Raw genomic sequence first — 19,507 nt, forward strand, 5'->3', positions numbered from 1 at the left:
AAAAAAAAAAAGCTATTTCGTGGAACAATCCACGAAATAGCAAAAAAAAAAAAAAAAGAGTTGCTGCTATGAACAGTAACTGGGGTATTTCGTTGAATGATCAACGAAATACCCATTTGGGTATAAAAAAAAAAGACAGCCTATTTTGGTCTAATTGCTGTAAAAATATGTCATTTTGGCTCCGGACTCTGATCCTTACGTTGATTTTTCTTTTCAGTCGAAGATAGCCGAAATAGTCTAAAAAATTCCAAGTAAGAATGAGTGCACCTCATTTCTGTAAATTAAAGAGTCAACAGTCCAAGAAAGATTATGATGATACCTAAATTGTGCGGACTCTTCACTTTCGATGGGTGCCCGTGTCGGATTCTTCAAAAATACACTACTTTTGGAGAATCCGACACGCACCGGTTGACATTTACTACAATTTTTTAATCTGATGGAAGATAACCTTGCTCCATTCTTGGACAAATGATCAAATATTTTATTCTACTTCGCATATATTTTATATTTCAAGCATATCAATTTACCACCCATTCTCCAACAGCACCTTATAGCATAAAACAGCTAAAACGCTGATAAAAATGAGTAAACTATTCAACATTTGAGATGAAACTTTTTCAGTCAATCGAAACATGCTATTTCAAGAAAACTATGTATAAACCATTATCGTAGCATTTCATACTATCAATCACTATTTTGCACTAGTATGCTAGTATTGTACTGTCAAAATGGTAGATAACTACCAGACTTAAGTACAGCAACCGCGATGGCGTCACAAAATTTCATCAAAGTAACCCCCTTTCTTAATCTTCTCTCGACAGCCAACAGAGCTGCATATGCCTTTTAAAGAGTGAAAAAAAAAAAACACTATAAATATTTCAGATGAAGATATCACAACCTGTAAACCAAAGCAAACCGCGAAGAAGCTGATTTCAGATTTGCTCCTGCAGCATGCAAAGGCACTTCAATAAATCAGTTAAGCTTAACTGGTTCTCAGCTGCAAAATTCACCATCTGCTTACGCTAATGATGGTGTCGACAAAAAATATGTCGCTTTAACTGTACAAACGCCTCCCTGATGGGAACTTTATCTTCAAGCTGTGCTATTACCAGGTGAGACAATAACATTTCCCTCTGAAAGAGGACTACAACCTGCTTGGATATGCTGGTTTTCCAACTGCTCTAATTCATTTGTGGGGAACACTTCTGACTGAAGGGATGGGCATATATTGTGGACATGCACCCATGTTAACTTCCAGAAACTGTCCCCTCCTACAGGATTACTTGGCCCCAGAATTCCACTTGTTTTCATGACAAGTAGAGTGTTCTTTAGGAGCTCGGAAATGAGTTCAGGGATCTTCTCACTCCGTTTCCCTTTGAATTTCACCTTCATGCATCTCTCTGTTAGACTCAATACCCCTAACCATAGTTTGCAGAAAGATGTCGACTGGGAGAGATGATGCAAAGACTGTAAAAATACTTTGAACATGAGCTTCAGTACCAAAACTATTGCTCCTTCAGTGCTCCTATAACCCTTCACCGAGCTCGGCTGGGCAAGATTGAGTAATTCATCCAGCAATGTAAATATCACCTGATCAAAACATTGCAACCACAAATCTTCAGGAAAATAGATCCCATCAACTCCAGTCAAGCACCTCTGCAGCATCAAGATGGCATGATCCCTTACCTCTTCTCTCCGGTCCAAACAAAATTTTCGGAGTCCCTGTACCAGCCTGAGCCACATTTCTGTTATATCCTGGGTCATTTTTATAGCAGCCTCCTGCCCAAGTGCTTCCTTTGCCTTGTGAGACCATCTAATCAGAGAAACAAGTGATCCAGCCATCAGGTCTAAAGATCTCACAGATTGATCAACATTTCCAACATGAGAGTCAGCGAACTGCGCCGCCACATTCAAACAGAGGACATAATTAGCAGGCAAGAGGTGGGCTCCATCAGCCATGATGAACGATAGCGTCTCAAATCCAGTTTCAGATGCTTCTGGATGCCGAGCAGTAAAAGAAAGCAGAGATATGATTGTCCGCCAGCCTACATGAGATCGTATCTGCATAGCATTTGCTTTGACAAGGTGCATAACCTCCTGAGTTATATGTTCCAGAAACACATCAGCAACCCGAGCATCAAGCTTTAAGATAAGTTGCAGGGACTTGAGAAGCTCATCTGTCAGATTTTCCTTGTATGGGAGCAACCTTTGGCATATGCGAAGCAGACCAAAGACAGCCTTCTCTACCAAAGTAGACGGCATTGTTGTTAAATGGACAACACTTGCTATGTGATCATAGACAACCTGCCAAAGAAGCATTATTCTGTCCCGATTATTTATTGTGATAGCAATAAGCAACTCTAGACAAAATATTGCAGTCTCTTCATCTTCCAGAGAGTTATTTCCTCTGCGAGGCTTGCCGGCAGCCAACACAAGGGCCCGAACAAGCTGTAAAAGGGACTCTGCTTGCAAAAATTTACTCTCGGCAAAGATGCTATCAACGTGACAACTCTGAATCGTCTGAAGAGTCTGCTGACGTGCGGCAAGCTGTTGTTCAGTTGGCTGTGGTGCAGGTTCTTCATCAAGATATAACAGTTGGCTAAATACACCCAATAAGCCAGATGATTTCCTTGAATGAGAGAGTGAATGTAAATGAGATGGTGATGGAGAAAGTGCAGCAGGTTTCCTAGGGTCTGCATCAGCAGTAGAATCTAAGTCATCAGCAGCATCACTAAAGAAACGTGTGGGGAGAAGGCCCAATTTGTGCAACCTCAAAATGCAGTCTAGGATGTTCTTCCAACCAGAGCGAATATGGTCTCCATATTTATTTGCTATTGTGAAGACTGCTAATGTGGCCAATCTAGCTTTACCATCTTCCGCAAATGCAACAATAAACTCATCAACATAAGATGGAAGCAAAAGGGTAGTGAACTTGCAAAGAGATACTACCAAATCATTTAACACATCATCGAAGCTATAGGCAGCTGCAATTTTGGCAATGGCAAGGAATCCATTGATACAAGTTTCCCAAACATCCTCTTGCTCCACATTATCAAAAACCACAGAGATCGCAGCAATTGCAGGACCAGACAACATAGCAAACATATCGTAATCAAGATAAGGACCAGGATCACAGACAATATATGGTGAAGTTTGCCTTGATTTATGAACTAGACCAATCCAGTGGCTTGGTGCCATCATTGGTATACCAGCACCTCGATCTGGGGCAATCCGGATCTCATCCTCACAGATGGAGTGGTAAAGCTCAGACAAAAATTCCCGAGGGAGGTCATTTCCTCCGTTTATCCTCCGGTTATTGCGGATGAAATCTTCCTCAGTCATCTTCTTTTTGACCTGTGCATTGTGTTGATCTGTGTTAAGCAGAATAATTGAATATGATAACAACAGTGCAGCATCTTTGTTGGCCAGAATATTTTGTGACTGCTCATAATATCTCTCAGCAAATGCCTCAAGCACCCTCTGTATTTTCTGTGACTCTCCAGGCAATCTGAAAGTTTCTAAAAAGATTCGCAAGGCTATGTCTAAGTTTATGTCCCGAAAATCGAATGTTCCAGCAAATTCATGAAGCACTTGAATATAGAAGTCTTCATGACTTCCTAGGAAATCTCCGATAAGATTCTTATCTAAGCCAGTCATATACCTGAAAAAGCATGCGACACTTCTTGGGTCACGTTTCTCAGGTAATAAATGAACTCCTTGGAGAAACTCCATACCCTTTTTTGGATCTCGGTTAAAGTGATCAACTCCGATCAACAATTTCCTCTTTATGAACTTCATCTTACGAACAAATGGAACCCAATGATTAGGATCACTGTAGTCCTTGCATATCTCTGTCCAAAATGGTCTATATTCACCCAGATCTATTGAAGCTTGTTCAGAAACAAATGAATCCTGGCTTATTCTCTCGGCCATACCCTGGATCATAGCAATTAGACCATCCAAGGCAAGCGTATTTAAAGCTGAAAGTGGAATGTTGACCGGAAAGGAACTTTTGGATAACAGGTTTGCAAGGTCTTCAAATACATTACTGCAAGATATGTCACAATCAAAATTAGCATACATCTCAGGCATGAACATGGGCTGCCTGCAGAAGTCAACAAGCGTTTCTATGGCAACCTCTTGCTGTTGATAAGAAGCTCCATGCTTGCTTTGGGCAATCCTCACTAACACACCAGAGAAGAAAGCTTCAAGCTGTAGCTTTAACTTAATACGCATATGATGATACAGATTTAGAACAATGCTACAGACCGTTGAAAGAATTAAAGGACTCATAGACAAGCCAAAGCGCATCAGATTGTGGAATAAGTCCTTCTGTATTAGAGCCAATAACTCAGGATGATTTCCAGAAGAAGCACCACTTACTTCTATGGCTGAATTAATTAAACCCAGTGCAAACAAGGGAACATCTTCATCATACGCTATGGGGTTGGATCTAGAACCAATTTCAATGGACTCCATCACATTCAGAAGAGAGCATAGGAAATGAAATATCTCCACCATGCAGGGGACCCCATATGGATCCATCATAGGGGTTTCTATATTACCAGTAATCTCCTCCTTTTGAGTTTTCTCATCTGTTGTTTCATCCCTAGTGCTGACTGATGATGCACTGGAAGGAACTGCAACCGATGCTGACTTACCAGTGGATTCTGCACTAACACAACCATTGTCATGATGTTTTTCGCCTGCCTGCACAAAAGTAAGTGACGATAAAGAAGGGTATACTGGCCTCCACTTTCAGTGATTTAAGGGTCAAAGCTATGCAATATAAACATGTCTCTTCTGTTTCTTCCATTTTGTGCACACTAAATAATGCTTCAATCAAAGGCTATAACAAATAGAAAAGAAATAACTCTTGGAGATCTCTTTAGTTCTGTATCAAAACAACTAAATAGGAAAAAAGAAATTCTTGTGAATCACTATATGCATGTATCTTTAAGAGAAAAACAACTAATTCTTTTTTTTTTGGTCGAAACTGGAAATTTTATTCAACCAAAATGGAACTTTGTACAGCTGCTAGTTCATACAAACACTAGAACTAGACCTCATAATTACTACATAAGCACTCTAGTCTAAGGAACCTGACTACATTGCATAAGAAATATATAAGTCCTCTAGACTGGATAACTATTGAGAGTTGTTAACACTTGCTTCCATTTTCCTAGCTGATTGCCCTTAACATGTAATTGTACAACAATTTCCTTCAGTCTATCTCCGCTGGGTCGTTGAGCTCATTGGAATCTCCTGGCATTTCTTTCCAGCCAAACATGATAGACTGTTGCATTGAACAAGAATCTTAATATCTCAGCCTTTGGTCTTGCACTCTTCATTCTTTGGGCCAACCATGTAACTTCTGTATTCCAGCTAGTAGAGTGTCTAGCAATCCCCAACCATCTCAGCAGTGCATTCCAAACATGGCTAAAGTACCTGCAGTCAAAGAGAAGGTGAGCTAGTGTTTCCTCTGCCTGAGTCACAGAGCACACACTCATTAGCTACTTGAATGCCCCATTTGGATAATCTGTCAACTGTAGCCAGCCTTTGATTAATAGCCAGCCAAGTGATAAACTGATGCCTAGGGATTATGCCATTCCCCAAAGTGATGCTCTTCCATAGTACCTTGGGACATTGGGGAATAAATGCTTGATACGCCACTTTGATGCTAAATTTTCCTTTCTTGCAGAATTTAGTCAGCTCTGTAAGTATGTCTCCACTGTCAAACCAGTCTCTTGCATCAATAATCTTCCTTACAATCCAACTAGCCTGTTTAGGACTCATCATATCATCTATGTTTTGGGATTTTATGTAGAAAGCATGGACCCACTGGACCCACAAAGTTTCTTTTCTGGCAGCAATTGCCCAGAGTAGCTTGTAAATAGCTGCTCCGTTCCAGTGATATACATCTATAATATTCAATCCTCCAGCAGACCTAGGCAAACAGAGTCTTTCCCAAGCTACAAGTGCCTTCTTTGAAAGTTCAACAGTTCCAGTCCAAAGGAAAGTCCTACACACACTTGTGACTAGCTCAGTAATTTTTTTAGGCAATAGAAAGACCTGTGCCCAATAGGTTTGCATTTCAAACAGAACACTCTTAATAAGTTGCAATCTGCCACTATAAGAAAGCAGCTTGGTGGTCCAACATTTGATTCTGGCAACCATTTTTCCCACTAGGGGCATACACTGCTGGATACTGAGTTTCTTTGAAGACAAGGGAACTCCCAAATATCTAAATGGTATCTCCCCTGCTGTAAACTGCATATCAGCAATTATCTGATCTTCAAACGCTTGGGGCACACCTGCCAAGTATATGGAGCTTTTCTCCAAATTAGCATGCAGTCCTGAGACCTGGGAAAAGTGTGTAAATGCCTTTAGCATCAACTGGATGGATCCCTGATCAGCCCTACAGCATAATAGCAAATCATCCGCAAAACATATATGAACCACTTGCATTCTCTCACATCTGGGGTGGTAATTGAAAGTTGGGTTGTGTCTGAGTTGTTTAAGAGATCTGTTGAGGTATTCCATGGCCAGTACAAACAAGTATGGTGACATGGGATCACCTTGTCACAGCCCTTTTTAGCTTGAAACCGAGGAGTGAGTCCCCCATTCAGGATTAGGGAGCACTGTACTGTTGTGACACACTCCATTATTAATGAGACAATCCTAACTGGGAAGCCAAATTCATGAAGAACCATTTGCAAAAAACTCCATTCCACTGAGTCGTAGGCTTTCCTGATGTCTATCTTGATTAAGCATCTGGGTGACACATTCTTGTGGGAATAACTTTTGACAATTTCATGAGCAACAACCACATTATCAAGTATACTTCTACCCTCAATAAATGCAGATTGAGAGGGACCCACTATGTAGTCAACCACTAACTTTAGTCTAGCAGTCAGCATTTTTGCAACTAGCTTATATATTGTAGTACAACAGGCTATTGGCCGGAACTCCTTCACACAAGTGGGGTTTGCAACTTTAGGTACTAATGTGATTGTAGTTGTGTTAATAATTTGAGCAACTTCCTGGTGGTGAAGAATTCAAGTACAGCCTCTATTACATCTTCACCAATCACCTCCCACTAGTGTTTGAAGAATTCTGCTGGAAACCCATCTATTCCTGGTGATTTGTCTGGTGGAAGACTCTTAGTGCACTAGTTATCTCTTCCCTTGTAAACTCCTCATTCAGTTGTCTTTGCTGTTCCATGGTCAAGCAAGGGCCATCTCTAGCTATGTTCATATCAATACATGGTAGTTCATCTGCTTTGGTGCCCAACAGGTTTGTGAAAAAATTGACAAACTCCAACTGCACTGCTGAACTATCTGTTAGAATATTACCTTGGGTGTTGCAGATAGAGGAAACTCTATTTCTGGCCTGCCTTGCTTTCAAATAAGCATGGAAATACTTTGTATTAGAGTCCCCATAAGCAATCCAACTGACTCTAGATTTTTGTCTGAGCACTTTTTCCTGTATTTGTGACCACTTCTGTAGCTGAGCTAAAGCCTGTCTTTCAGCCTCAATAAGTTGAGAGTTAAACATATCAGTGCTCAGTTGCATCTGTGCATTGGTTAGTGTCTCCTGTAATTCCTCAATCTTCCTATCAATGCTATTCGTTTCTTTGTTCATTTGTGATGCCCCTTTCTCAATAAGTTGCAGTTTCCTCCGGATTCTATACATGGTGTAACCAGGGATATTCTTCTTCCAAGTAGTGTGGACTAATTCTTGAAAGGATTGTTGTTGCAAGAGTGTGTTGTATAGTCTGAATGGTCTGGGGAGGGCTTGTTTTTCTACTTCAGTTCTGACAAGTATAGGAGAGTGATCAGAACACTCTGGGGTAAGATAGTGTGATGTCAGGTTACTATACTTTATAAACCACAGGTCATTTCCAAAAATCCAGTCTATAACGCTGTAGACTCTAGAATCTGCATCCCTCTTGTTGCCCCATGAATACTGGCAGCCTCTTCTAGTTAATTGTCCCAACCCTGTATCTTCAATGCAGCTTTGAAAGTCAGTTGTCTCATAAGTGTGTACTGGCTGTCCATTTATCCTGTCATGGACTGATAGAACAATGTTAAAATCCCCCTGCACCACCCAAGGTATAGAACAATGTTAAAATCCCCCAGCACCACCCAAGGTTCATTTACCCCTGCTTGTAAAGTTCTCAACTGTCTCCAGATGTCTGCTCGCTCAGGAACAGTGTTATACCCATAGACAAAGGTCATCAAGCATTTAAATTGAGATGCTAAGTCAGTGACAGAGCAATGCACCACTTGGGGATCTGAATGAAGTATCTGTATTCTAACATGTTGATGCTTCCAACATACCCAAATCCTTCCATATGGAACTGCTGGATAATCAGTGAACACCTCCCAATCAGTACCCAGATTCCTCTTTATTTTTTCAACTTTGTGAACTCTAACTTTGATTTCTACACATCCTATTAAGTCTACTTTATTCTTAAGCAAAAAGGTTTTAAGAGCCTTTTGCTTATAGGGCTGGTTAAGCCCCCTTACATTCCAAGAGCAGAATATCATGGGGGTCGCAGTAGGACTTGGCTGCTCCTATCAGTTCCTTTAACATTATCTTCACAGCCTGGAATTGTAAGAGCCTTGTTCCTGTTGAGTTCAAGGTGCTTCTCAATATTTGTGATGGCTACTTGTGTCTCAGGCTTATCTGGTTGAGTTTGGTGCACTATTTGCTTCCCTCTTTGTTTCCTTTTCTCTTGCTCCTGAACTGTAGGAGCAATATCAGGTGCCTTGGCTTGTTGGCCCTCTATCTGGTGCTCCTTGCTTGCATTTACAGGCTGTTGAACTACTGTTTCAGGCCTTAGTTCATCTTACTTAGACTGCCACTCTTGTCTTGGCTTCCTCCTGTGCCTATTTCCTGCTCTCTTCCCCTCATTTTTTGCTTGTTCTGAGGCTTTAGCAGTGCATTATCAGTGTGTTGATCTATTTGAAGGCAAGTTGCACAATACTTAGGTTGCCAATCATAGTCAACCCTTTGCTCAATAACCTTATAACCAGGAGAGTCTGTGTATAGAATCAGGAAATGGGATTGTCACATCCATGTCGATTAACATACGTGCATAAGACACTCTTTCACCTTGAGCTGTAAGTTTATCCGTGCAAATTGGCTTGCCCAAGCAACTCGCTATTCGACCTAGATTTTCTGTTGCCCAGTAGTCAATTGGCAAACTAGGAAAAGTAACCCAATAGGTAGCAGCCTGGTTGTTGCTTCACTGATTTGGAAATTTAGCTCCCATTGTCTTACAATCAGAGGTCTGTTGTTGTAAGTATAGGGACCATTATCTAGTACCATATTTTTCTCCTCTTCAGATTCAAATCGATAAATGAAGCAACCATCAGTGTGAAGGTAAACGTGTGGTGTTTCAACAAAATTCCAGACCCCATACACATATCTCAGCATATCTTTGAACATGGGATTACCACCCACCACAGATCCTATCAGTGCATCTTGCCATTTTTCTCTCTGTTCTCGTACCTCCGTTGTGTTTAGTCTCACTATCTTTACTCCATCCTTAACTATAGGTGGAAAATAGTCGAGTTTCTTACCTTGTTGAAGGGAACAATTGCCTAACAGGATTTCCTTCAGTGATGGGGGCTTAACGAATTGTTGTTCTTGCTCATGGTCCTTAATACCCGTTGAAGCTGCTGAAAAAGTGAGCTTCCTCACAGTGTTGGAAGCTGCCTCTACTTGTTGCTCAGACTCATTCAGCTGCTTCGTGGGTGGTGCTGTATGTTTCTTCTCTGGTAGCTTGTGCTCGACAAGTCCCTTAGGGTTCTGCTTCACTTGAGCTCCACTAGGCGGGTGGTGGAAGACAGTCGGAGCACTGCCCCTTCCGACCAACCATTGACCAAATTGAATTGGAGGTAATGATTGGGGGAGACCAGATTCTGGCGTGACAATACGTGTAGCCGCTATTTTAGGTGTGGGAGGGTCAAGATCTGGCGGTGGAGGTTGTTCCGGAGGCTGCGGTGGAGGTTTTTTCCGTCTACCTCTTGCAGCGTCTGGCGTACGTTAGCAGATCCTTGCTAAACGTGCGCCGAGAGCGTTTGGTTAAACAACTAATTCTGTTCAGGTCTAGAAAGGAAGAAACTATTGGCAATGTCAATATATACATATCTTACAGCTAAGTTGAAAGAGGGGTGGGAAAAAGGTCCAGACATGCAGAATAATTGACTTTGATTTTAAAAATGTTATTGATTAATATTTAAATAATTAGCAATCAAAACTATAAGCATTTTGAATAAAATCATCTTTAAAATGTGGATTTAGTAGCTTTACTGATGCAAAAAAGTAACTCAATTCTAACAGAATCTGTAGGTCAAAATCCTAGAGCAGAAAAGCCAATCAATTACATGTAGAATAGATATTTAACAAGGAAACATCAATCAATGACAGGAAGAATGTGACTAGGGGAGTTATCCTTGTGCACATAGAAGAAAAGGCAATCACATATATCAAAAGATTTGTTTTATAATAACAAACTTATAAGCCATTTTCAAAACTTGGAATAAATATTTAACAACAATTGATTTTTCTCAAAGCATATATAACGACAAATCATCATCGACAAGTTTATGCAAACTGATCGACAAAAGGATGTACTCCCTCTGTATCAATTTATGTGACACTCTTTCCTTTTTAGTCAGACCCAAAAAGAATGACATCTTTCCATATTAAGTAACAATTTGACTTCAAACTTTCAATTTCGCCCTAAATGAAGTGATTTATAGCCACAGAAATTTCTACGGTGTATTTTAGACCACAAGATTCAAAAACCTTCCTTTTTTTCTTAAACTATGTGCCCAATCAAACACCTGCAGGGAGTATCAATAAAAAATAAAAAAAACGGAAGACAATGCAGGAAAAATATTGATACCATTACAAAAATACTACTTCCCCTGTCCTAATTTATGTGTCATACTTTCCTTTTTAATATGTCTAAAAGAGAACGTCATACTTCCTTATCTAGAAACAATTTTCCTTTAATCTTCCCATTTTACCCCTAATGAGATAATTTATAGGCATAAAGATATTGTTAGAATATTTTCTTTTGGACTGCAGTAACTTTGTTTTACTGCTTTTGAATAAATTTTGTTTTACTATTAGTAATTAGTTAGTTAGAAATATATTATGCAGAGATATTCTAGGCTAAGTTGGTTAGTTAAAGATATACTCTGCAGAGATATTTTAGGCTAGTTTATGATTATCTTTTTATTGTTTTTTTTTCCTGTAAATGCAGAGCTAAACATAGCTAAATAATATAATTCCCTTTGACTGCATTGCAGTATATTTTTCTCTCAGTATTTTTTATTTGTTAATTCCTACGTTTCTTTGTTAAAAACCAACAATTGGTATCTAGAGCCATTTTCTTGAGGGACCTGTGAGTAAGATGGATTATGAAAATAGCTTTTCTCAAATAGCTCCTCCTGTCTTTGATGGTGAAAATTATCATCTATGGGCAGTAAGAATGGAGACTTATCTTGAGGCTTTAGATCTTTGCAAGGCCGTGGAAGAGGATTATGATGTTTTTCCGCTGCCAAATAATCCCACCCTGGCCCAGATCAAAAGCCAAAAAGAAAAGAAAATCAAAAAATCAAAAGCGAAAGCAATTTTGTTTGCTGGTGTGTCTGCAACAATTTTCACGAGAGTTATGGCTCTCAAAACAGCAAAAGAAATTTGGGATTATCTGAAGGAAGAATACACAGGAGATGAAAGAATACGAGGCATGAAGGTGTTGAATTTAATAAGGGAATTCGAATTGCAAAAGATGAAGGAATCTGAGACCGTCAAAGAGTACTCAGACTGGCTTCTTGGCATTGTTAACAAGGTAAGGTTGCTTGGCACTAAGTTTAAAGAGTCAAGAATCGTTGAAAAAATTCTTGTTACGGTGCCTGAAAGATACGAAGTATCCATAACTACCTTGGAAAACACAAAAGATCTGTCCAAGATTACTTTGGCAGAATTGCTAAATACATTGCAAGCACAAGAGCAAAGGAGGCTTAAGAGGCAAGATGGTATGGCTGAAGGGGCCTTGATAGCCAACCACAAGATTCAAAGCAAGGGTGATAATTCAAAGAAAAATTACCCACCTTGCCAGCATTGTGGCAAAAAAAGTCATCCTCCATTTAAATGTTGGAAGAGGCCAGATGCACAGTGCAAGATCTGCAACCAACTTGGTCAAGAAGCAGTGATTTGCAAAAACAAATCTCCAAAATATGAAGTAGATGCACAAGTCGCCAATGAAGAAAAAGAAGACCACTTGTTTGTGGCAACATATTTTTCAACCAATAAATCTGATTTTTGGATGATTGACAGTGGTTGTACAAACCACATGACATATGACAGAAATAATTTTAAAGAGTTTATGTCAATGGAAAACAAGAAAGTCAGAATCGGGAATGGTGACTATATTCCTGCAAAAGGAAAACGGACTATTGCAATCAAAACAGGTTCAGGTACAAAAATAATTTCAGATGTTCTTTACGTGCCTGATATTAATCAAAATCTGTTAAGTGTTGGCCAGCTAGTGGAAAAAGGATTTAAATTGTTATTCGATGACAAGTACTGTCGAATCTTTGATGCCACTAAGCAGGAGATTTTACGAGTTAAAATGAGGGATAAAAACTTCTCATTTAATCCAACAGAAGATGAACACATGCCAAAAGACTGTAAGACCAAAGATGAATTGGCAGATTTGTTCATGAAGTCAATTTCAACCAAGTCTAGAGTTTGCAGTTCCAAACCAACGAGGAGTGTTAGAATATTTGCTTTTGGACTGCAGTAACTTTGTTTTACTGCTTTTGAATAAATTTTGTTTTCCTGTTAGTAATTAGTTAGTTAGAAATATATTCTGCAGAGATATTCTAGGCTAGGTTGGTTAGTTAAAGATATACTCTGCAGAGATATTTTAGGCTAGTTTATGATTATCCTTTTATTTTATTTTTTTCCTATAAATGCAGAGCTAAACATAGCTAAATAATATAATTCCCTTTGACTGCATTGCAGTATATTTTTCTCCCAGTAATTTTTCTTTGTTATTTCCTACGTTTCTTTGTTAAAAACCAACAGATATCTATGGTTTGTTGTAAACTGCAAATTTTAAAAGTCTTCCTTTCTTAAACTCCATGACCAATCAAACACCGCCTAATAAATTGGGACAGAAAGAGTAGGAAAAAAATGAAAACTACTTTGAGACCTAAGATGACCCAAAAAGAAAAAAGTCAACTGCGCTTAGTTTGCCAGATATTGATCTTTGACGCATGGTTAACTTTAACGTACTAGAAAAGTACTCAGACCCAAGAAAAGAACATATAAATGAAAAATAAGAGAAAAACTATGGAAGTTAAAATGGTGTTCCTGCAAAAGTTTGGTAGGAATTATCTGTAAGAAAACAGAAAGAATTTTAAAGGAAAATTAGATGGATATGGAAAAATTAAAATGAAAAAAAGAATTAGGAGATTAAAATGACAGATGTTTGAGTCATATTGACATAAGAAAAGGAGAAAATCTTTTCTTTGAAGAATCATATAATGGTTTTTCTTTTCCGTCTTTTTGCCAAAGATTATGAGTTCATGACTATCACTTTACAAGAACAAATATAGAAGTGGTCGACTATATGTTGTCCACCTTGTCATTATTATTTGGTAAACTAAACATTATAAAGTTGTACAGAATGTGAAGAAAAAAATATAAAAATATCCAGAAATCTACATTAATACAGAAAAACAAATTAAATTATTAATAACCCATTGCAACATCTGTGGGATTTCACTGGGTATGTTGTTGTTGAATAACCCATTGCAACATATTAAATAATTATATGCAACAAAAAAGTTGTCAATACAATAAACAAAACAAAGAAAAAGTGAAGAGTACTAAGCATTCTTGTTAAAACAGTTGTCAAATAGTCGCGTTTACAAGAAATATGAAGTCTCTTAACGTATTGCAGAAGGGGAATAGAATATATATATATATATATATATATATATATATATATATGAGAAGAAATAGAAAAATATATTGAGTATGACAAACACACACATAGGGAGAGAGAAAGGGGGAGGGGGAGAGCGCATGCTAAATGAAGTATCTAAAAACTTAGAAGTAAAGTACTCCCTGCATCCCATTTTTATACTATTAGCTTGGAAAGGAAGGTTAGGATGTTAAATTTGACTGATGTATTATATAGTGATACCAGAAGAAAATATCAAGTAATCATTGAGAAAGTTAATTCATAGTCAAAATATCACACCATAGTTCAAAATTTATCTAATTTAAGATTAAATTTGTAAGGAAATAAAATGGTGCCTATAACTTAGGAAAGATGGAGCATATAATTGCTAATTACCACTTGTCAAAGAAGCAACATAAATTATCAAGAATACCAACGAGGGTGAAAGAATATAATTAAGTGGGAAACCCGTAGATTTGGTAGACACTAGAAAAGGGAGAATGATGCCTAATTAATTTTGAAGTATCAATTTTGAGATGACACTGGATGATCATTCTGAATTAAGTTGGATATTTATTCAGTAATAAAAAGTGTAGGCCATCTTTTAGATAAATAAGTAAATCGAAGATGACTAAAGTGTGCATCGTTGTTGTACGTTCCTATCATCTATAAATCCAATTCCCATCAAGCCAACAATCCATGGGAAGCTAACTACTTCATGACAACAACAATGGACTCTGAACTAACCATCATGTCGTAAATATCCCACATGGTTACTAAAAAACTAAAATTCTAAAATTACAAGAGACAAGTGCTGTCATTCAAGGACTTCTCGAACAGTTATCTGGTTAAGCTGGGTTACCAGCACTTCTGCATGTTCAAGAGACATTGTTTATTGGTACGAACAAAGTTTATGCTTTAAGGAAACCATAATTTTGCAAGTTAAATAAAGCAATTACATCAGAAATTTAGATTTACACAAGATTATGGCAAAAATATTGAGTACTTCGAACTATGTCAGATTTCAGTATTTGGCCTAGCCCCAAATGCATCTATCAGCTGGTTGTAAGCCATATTCAAGCTCTCACCAATTGTGAATGAGCACAAAAGTTAACAAGGCTTGGATAAGAATCACCATAGGCTCAACTCAAAATGCCAATTTCAATCCTAATATTGATTTATGAATTTAAACTGAACATTTAACAAGTCATATTCTGGCCAAGTACATGTGGCTATGGTCTCATTCAAAGAAAACATAAAAAAGATCAAAAATGCAAACGTAACAACATAAATCGAGAGTCCCAATTACCTCTGGGTCAGCACGCAATCTGCTTTGCTGATGAAATTCATGTGCTTTGCTGTCAATGTAAGGCAGGTGGGAGAAAATATGTCTCACCAATTCATGCATTGTGTGTCTTGCTATTCTCTGCAGCAGTTCACTTTTGGCACTAGCTTGATGAAGAAGTCGAAAGCAGGTGTTTACAATGTTGCACACAAGATGATTACTCAAATTTGCTGATGCCTTACTTTTCATGCAAGCCAAAAGAACCTGAAGTATCTTCATCAGCACCACTTCCTCAGAGGCAGGATCAGTCACTTCAAAGCGGCAGCTTGTCACGGTCTCAACTATCTGATGCAAAGCTTTCTCCACATTCATGATAGCTGAATCAATTATTTCAAGGGTTAAGAATTTGTAAACAGATGACAATGCAACACCGCTTATTGGTGCACCAGTTTCATCAGATTGAATCACATCCAAGAAAGGCTGAAGATATAGGAGAGGATCAACTCTGTTCCAATGATGTTGCCATGAGAAGATATTTTTTCGTAATTCCTTGAAAGAATGGATGAGAGGATGCTCTAGTTGATCATCGTCAGCAGCATAGCGAAATCCCCACCTTACATTTCTCCTCATAACGGCCAAAACAGCTCCAATTTCTGAATTTACCATACATGCTAAGGCACCTTTGAAAGGCTTTAAGGTACAACCCATGGGCTCTGACAATGGAGTATTGACATCATCAAGGCACCCCATCATGATTTAACTTTTAATTCAGTTTACTTAAATTGTAAAAGAATCAAAAGGTTACAGCACGAATCAAGCAGCATCTTGCTAAATCATTCCCTGAGCAACAACAAATGGGTTTAATATAAGACAGTCAACAGTTATAAGAAGATAAAGACAAGTAAAACAATTAGTGATGTACCAAAAAGCGACTATCTACATTTCATTCACACTGACAAACGACTGAGATATCCTTAAAAGATTAAAAAGCAGAGAGTTATTAGCAGAAAACTGGGATGCATTAAGAAGACAACCAAAAACAAACCAAGGTAATTATGAAGTGCCTTCTTAAGGCCAAAGTGCATAATTACCAAGCGATAGCTAGTAGATGAAGCACCTAATTCCTTCAAAATAGAGAGATCAGGAAACTGAGTGAGACTGACTAGAACCATTTTCAAATTTTGCTCTACTATTATATTTGATTAAAAGAGAATGTAGGGAAAAGACAATGACAAGAGATATTTTACATCCATACTAAAATGAGTCAATCTATATTCATTTTATTGAATACGAAGCAAATAACTGGGCTTCTTCATAGCTATAGCAGCATACTCATGGATTCGCTTCTTACAATGCAACTAAAATGTTAAATCTCATATTTTGATGCTTAAACACAAACTAAAACCCACAAATGTGGTGATAAACATTAGGGGATTACACATACATGCAAGAGGGACTTGTTATCATCTACAACATACAACTTCAATACCGCACAAAAAGAACCAAAGAAAGTTACATGTTGAAGTTTTGGATCTCTTTACATACTAGTATGCATTGTCTCAAGGAAAGAGCTAAATGTTTAGCTAATCGATTGTATAGTGGACTCTCTAAAAGTTAATTTTCTACAAGTAAATAATTAAAATTTAATAAATTTTGTTCCAGGAACTTAAGCTAACATTTTTAATACATAAAGTTAATAGTTTTTGAACAAAGAACTCCTTTACAGCAGTAAGAGGATTCTTCCAAAGTAAATAAACAACAAAAACATACCTAGTGTAATCGCACAAGTGGGGTCTGGGGAGGGTAGAGTGTACGCATACCTTACCCCTACCTTTGCAGGTAGAGAGGCTGTTTCCAAAGTAAATATACACCATAATTACAATGTCGTCAAATATTATAGGTGATTTAAGGGTATTCCAATCATAATGTTGTCATCCTATAAATCATTCAAAACCGTTTAATTTCTTCTAGGCATCCAAGTTTCCAAGTCTCTGCCTCTTTCAAATGTCAAAATCACTCTTTTCTCTCTTTCTATCTCTTATATGCTTATCTTTCTTCCTGATTAAAAAAAAAAAAAAAGACTTTCCTTGACGCAACAACCGGAAAAACAAGATAAGTTAAAAAGGAGCACAAACACAAATGCTATACCACATTCATTTACTAGATCATTCTGTGAAGAACTTTGTCCTCCCATAAATCTTTGCATCCTTAGAAATATTAAGATTCAGCTTTGCCTTCAGCATTTTGCAGTCAATATAGAACTTCTCTCCTAGATGGTTATCATAAACGAGCACCATTTGGACAAGAGCCAAATGAATATAGAAGATTGTATAACTGAGTGCAACTAGCTTGTAATTGAGGTATAATTGATTCGTATAATTCAGTAAAAAAAAAAAAAAAAAAAAAACCACCACAAGAACCCCAACATCCTGAAACAAATAAAACCATCCCAAAAGCGCAAATAGCAAAAACCAGGAGCGGAGGGAGGAAGGGGCGGAAAATTACACTGTTTATACATGATTAAAATTATTTTTTAATTCATATATAGTAGACGTTGAACCCCTTTGGCTTTGTGTGCTGCGCCACTGGCAACAAGGAAAAATGACTCGAAATTCAGAAGAGTCACATTTCAATCCGATTGCAAATTCAAATCGCCTTTGCTATTGATTATCAAAAGCATATGAAACTATCTCACATCACTTGTTATAAGAAAATACACGACAATTATAGGTTCAAATTGGAAATGGCGGATCTAAATCAAGAATTGGAAACATAATTGAGAAATGAAATAATTAGCTGAGGAAGATCACTTTGGAGTTAGCTTTAATTATTATATTTAGGAGTATATCAGTGAGTGATCCAGAGGAAAGTAAAATACCTTATACACAATGTTCAAAGCTGCGATTTTGGAGGGGTCTTCCTTGTCAATCTTTAAACAACCACTCACAACTCTAATTTTATGTTTATTCTCTCTTTAGTTTACATTTTGGATGTTTTGTTTAAAAAATGGTAGTAAAAGAATACGTATGATAATATATCACATTTTTGCCACTTTTCTACCCGAATTATTTATCAAAACAATCTGACTAGACCAATTGTTTTGAATACAATCGCCAAAAGGCGCGTGACAGCTTAATTTGCTCATAAAATTTCGTCCACATGGCAACTGACTCATTAATTTCAAAGTGTGTTTTCATAAATAGTTAGTGATAGTTCAGGCAGAAAACACAACACCTCACAGTTCAAGTAGGTAAATCGCAAAATATGATACTTCAAGTGTGTTTTTGACCATTTTCTCTTAATTTTTTAAATTATCCGCGTCGAGTGCCATTTGGCACCATTTTTATAACAAACAAAAAAAGTCTTCAACAAGCACCATTAGATACTAGTAAGATGTGTTTTGATAAATAGTTGATGATAGTTCAGGTAGAAAATGTAAATATTGATAGTTCAAGTGAGAAACTCGCAAAAAAAAAAAAAATGAAGTGTATTTTTTACCATCATCTCTTAAAAACTTAATAATTGAAGAAATTATGTCTCGTTTCTTACTATTAGCAAAAGACATAAAAAAAACTATAAAAAAAAGGAAGTTCAACAGATCGGAATCACTTTTTCCTGAAAATTTACTCCCGTAACTAAGTAGGCGTTTGGCCATCAATGTTATGAGCTCAAATTGTAAGATTGTAATTCCATTTAATTGTAAGTGATTAGTTGACTAATGTGATGGATTAGCTGGACAATTAGCAGTTAGGTGATTAAGTCCAGAAGTTAGTTAGAAGTCCAGAAGTAGTTAGAGTTAGTTAGGCGCGTGGGTGAGTTAGTTGGAGGCGCGTGGGTGAGTTAGTTGGAGGCGCGTGGGCCACACGCGCCTAGCTAAAAAATCAGTTACTTGAATGTAACTGCATTTGCCGCCTAATTCAACTATATAGATCTACTTCTCCATTGTAGAATGCATGTTTTGAAACATAAAGAAAGGAAGAACTCATTTCTAGCTCTATCTCATTCTCTTTCTAATTCTCCAATTGTTGAAGATTGAATCTGTTCAAGAAGGGTTAATTCCCATCTTTAGGATCATTCAACTGTTATCTAGCTGTGTAATTTTCAGTCCACATCATTGGTATCAGAGCCTCGATCTTCTGATCTGTGAAATGGGAGACCATTACACTCGAATGCAAGAACTGAGAAGGGAAGTTGATTCCTTGAAAGGATCAATAGAGGGAGTTGTC

At 37.6% G+C, this 19,507-nt stretch overlaps 1 protein-coding gene across 2 annotated transcripts; it reads right to left on the minus strand.

Annotated features, from left to right (window-relative positions):
- Positions 1–613: 613 nt before the first annotated feature.
- LOC132624036 (ARF guanine-nucleotide exchange factor GNOM-like) lies at positions 614–18,303 on the minus strand. 2 transcript variants are annotated; one of them, XM_060338859.1, is made up of 3 exons: positions 18,160–18,303; positions 15,306–16,121; positions 614–4,710 (listed from the first exon to the last, which is right to left on the minus strand). In XM_060338859.1, exons 2-3 carry the CDS (start codon positions 16,032–16,034, stop codon positions 1,093–1,095), a joined length of 4,347 nt encoding a protein of 1,448 aa, XP_060194842.1. In that variant the 5' UTR covers positions 16,035–16,121; positions 18,160–18,303; the 3' UTR covers positions 614–1,092. The 2 variants fall into 2 exon arrangements, with proteins under 2 accessions (XP_060194842.1, XP_060194843.1); XM_060338860.1 differs by lacking the exon at positions 18,160–18,303 and adding an exon at positions 17,787–18,106.
- Between the last annotated feature and the right edge of the window lie 1,204 nt (positions 18,304–19,507).

The sequence above is a fragment of the Lycium barbarum genome, chromosome 12 (assembly GCF_019175385.1).
Source record: "Lycium barbarum isolate Lr01 chromosome 12, ASM1917538v2, whole genome shotgun sequence".
NCBI lineage: Eukaryota > Viridiplantae > Streptophyta > Magnoliopsida > Solanales > Solanaceae > Lycium > Lycium barbarum.

Coding starts and splice junctions, on each gene's coding strand:
- LOC132624036 (XM_060338859.1), bottom strand. CDS start 16,034: ATGATGGGGTGCCTTGATGATGTCAATACTCCATTGTCAGAGCCCATG. Junction 4,711..15,305: donor GATTGCGTGCTGACCCAGAG/GTAATTGGGACT, acceptor ACTTTTGTGCAG/GCAGGCGAAAAACATCATGA.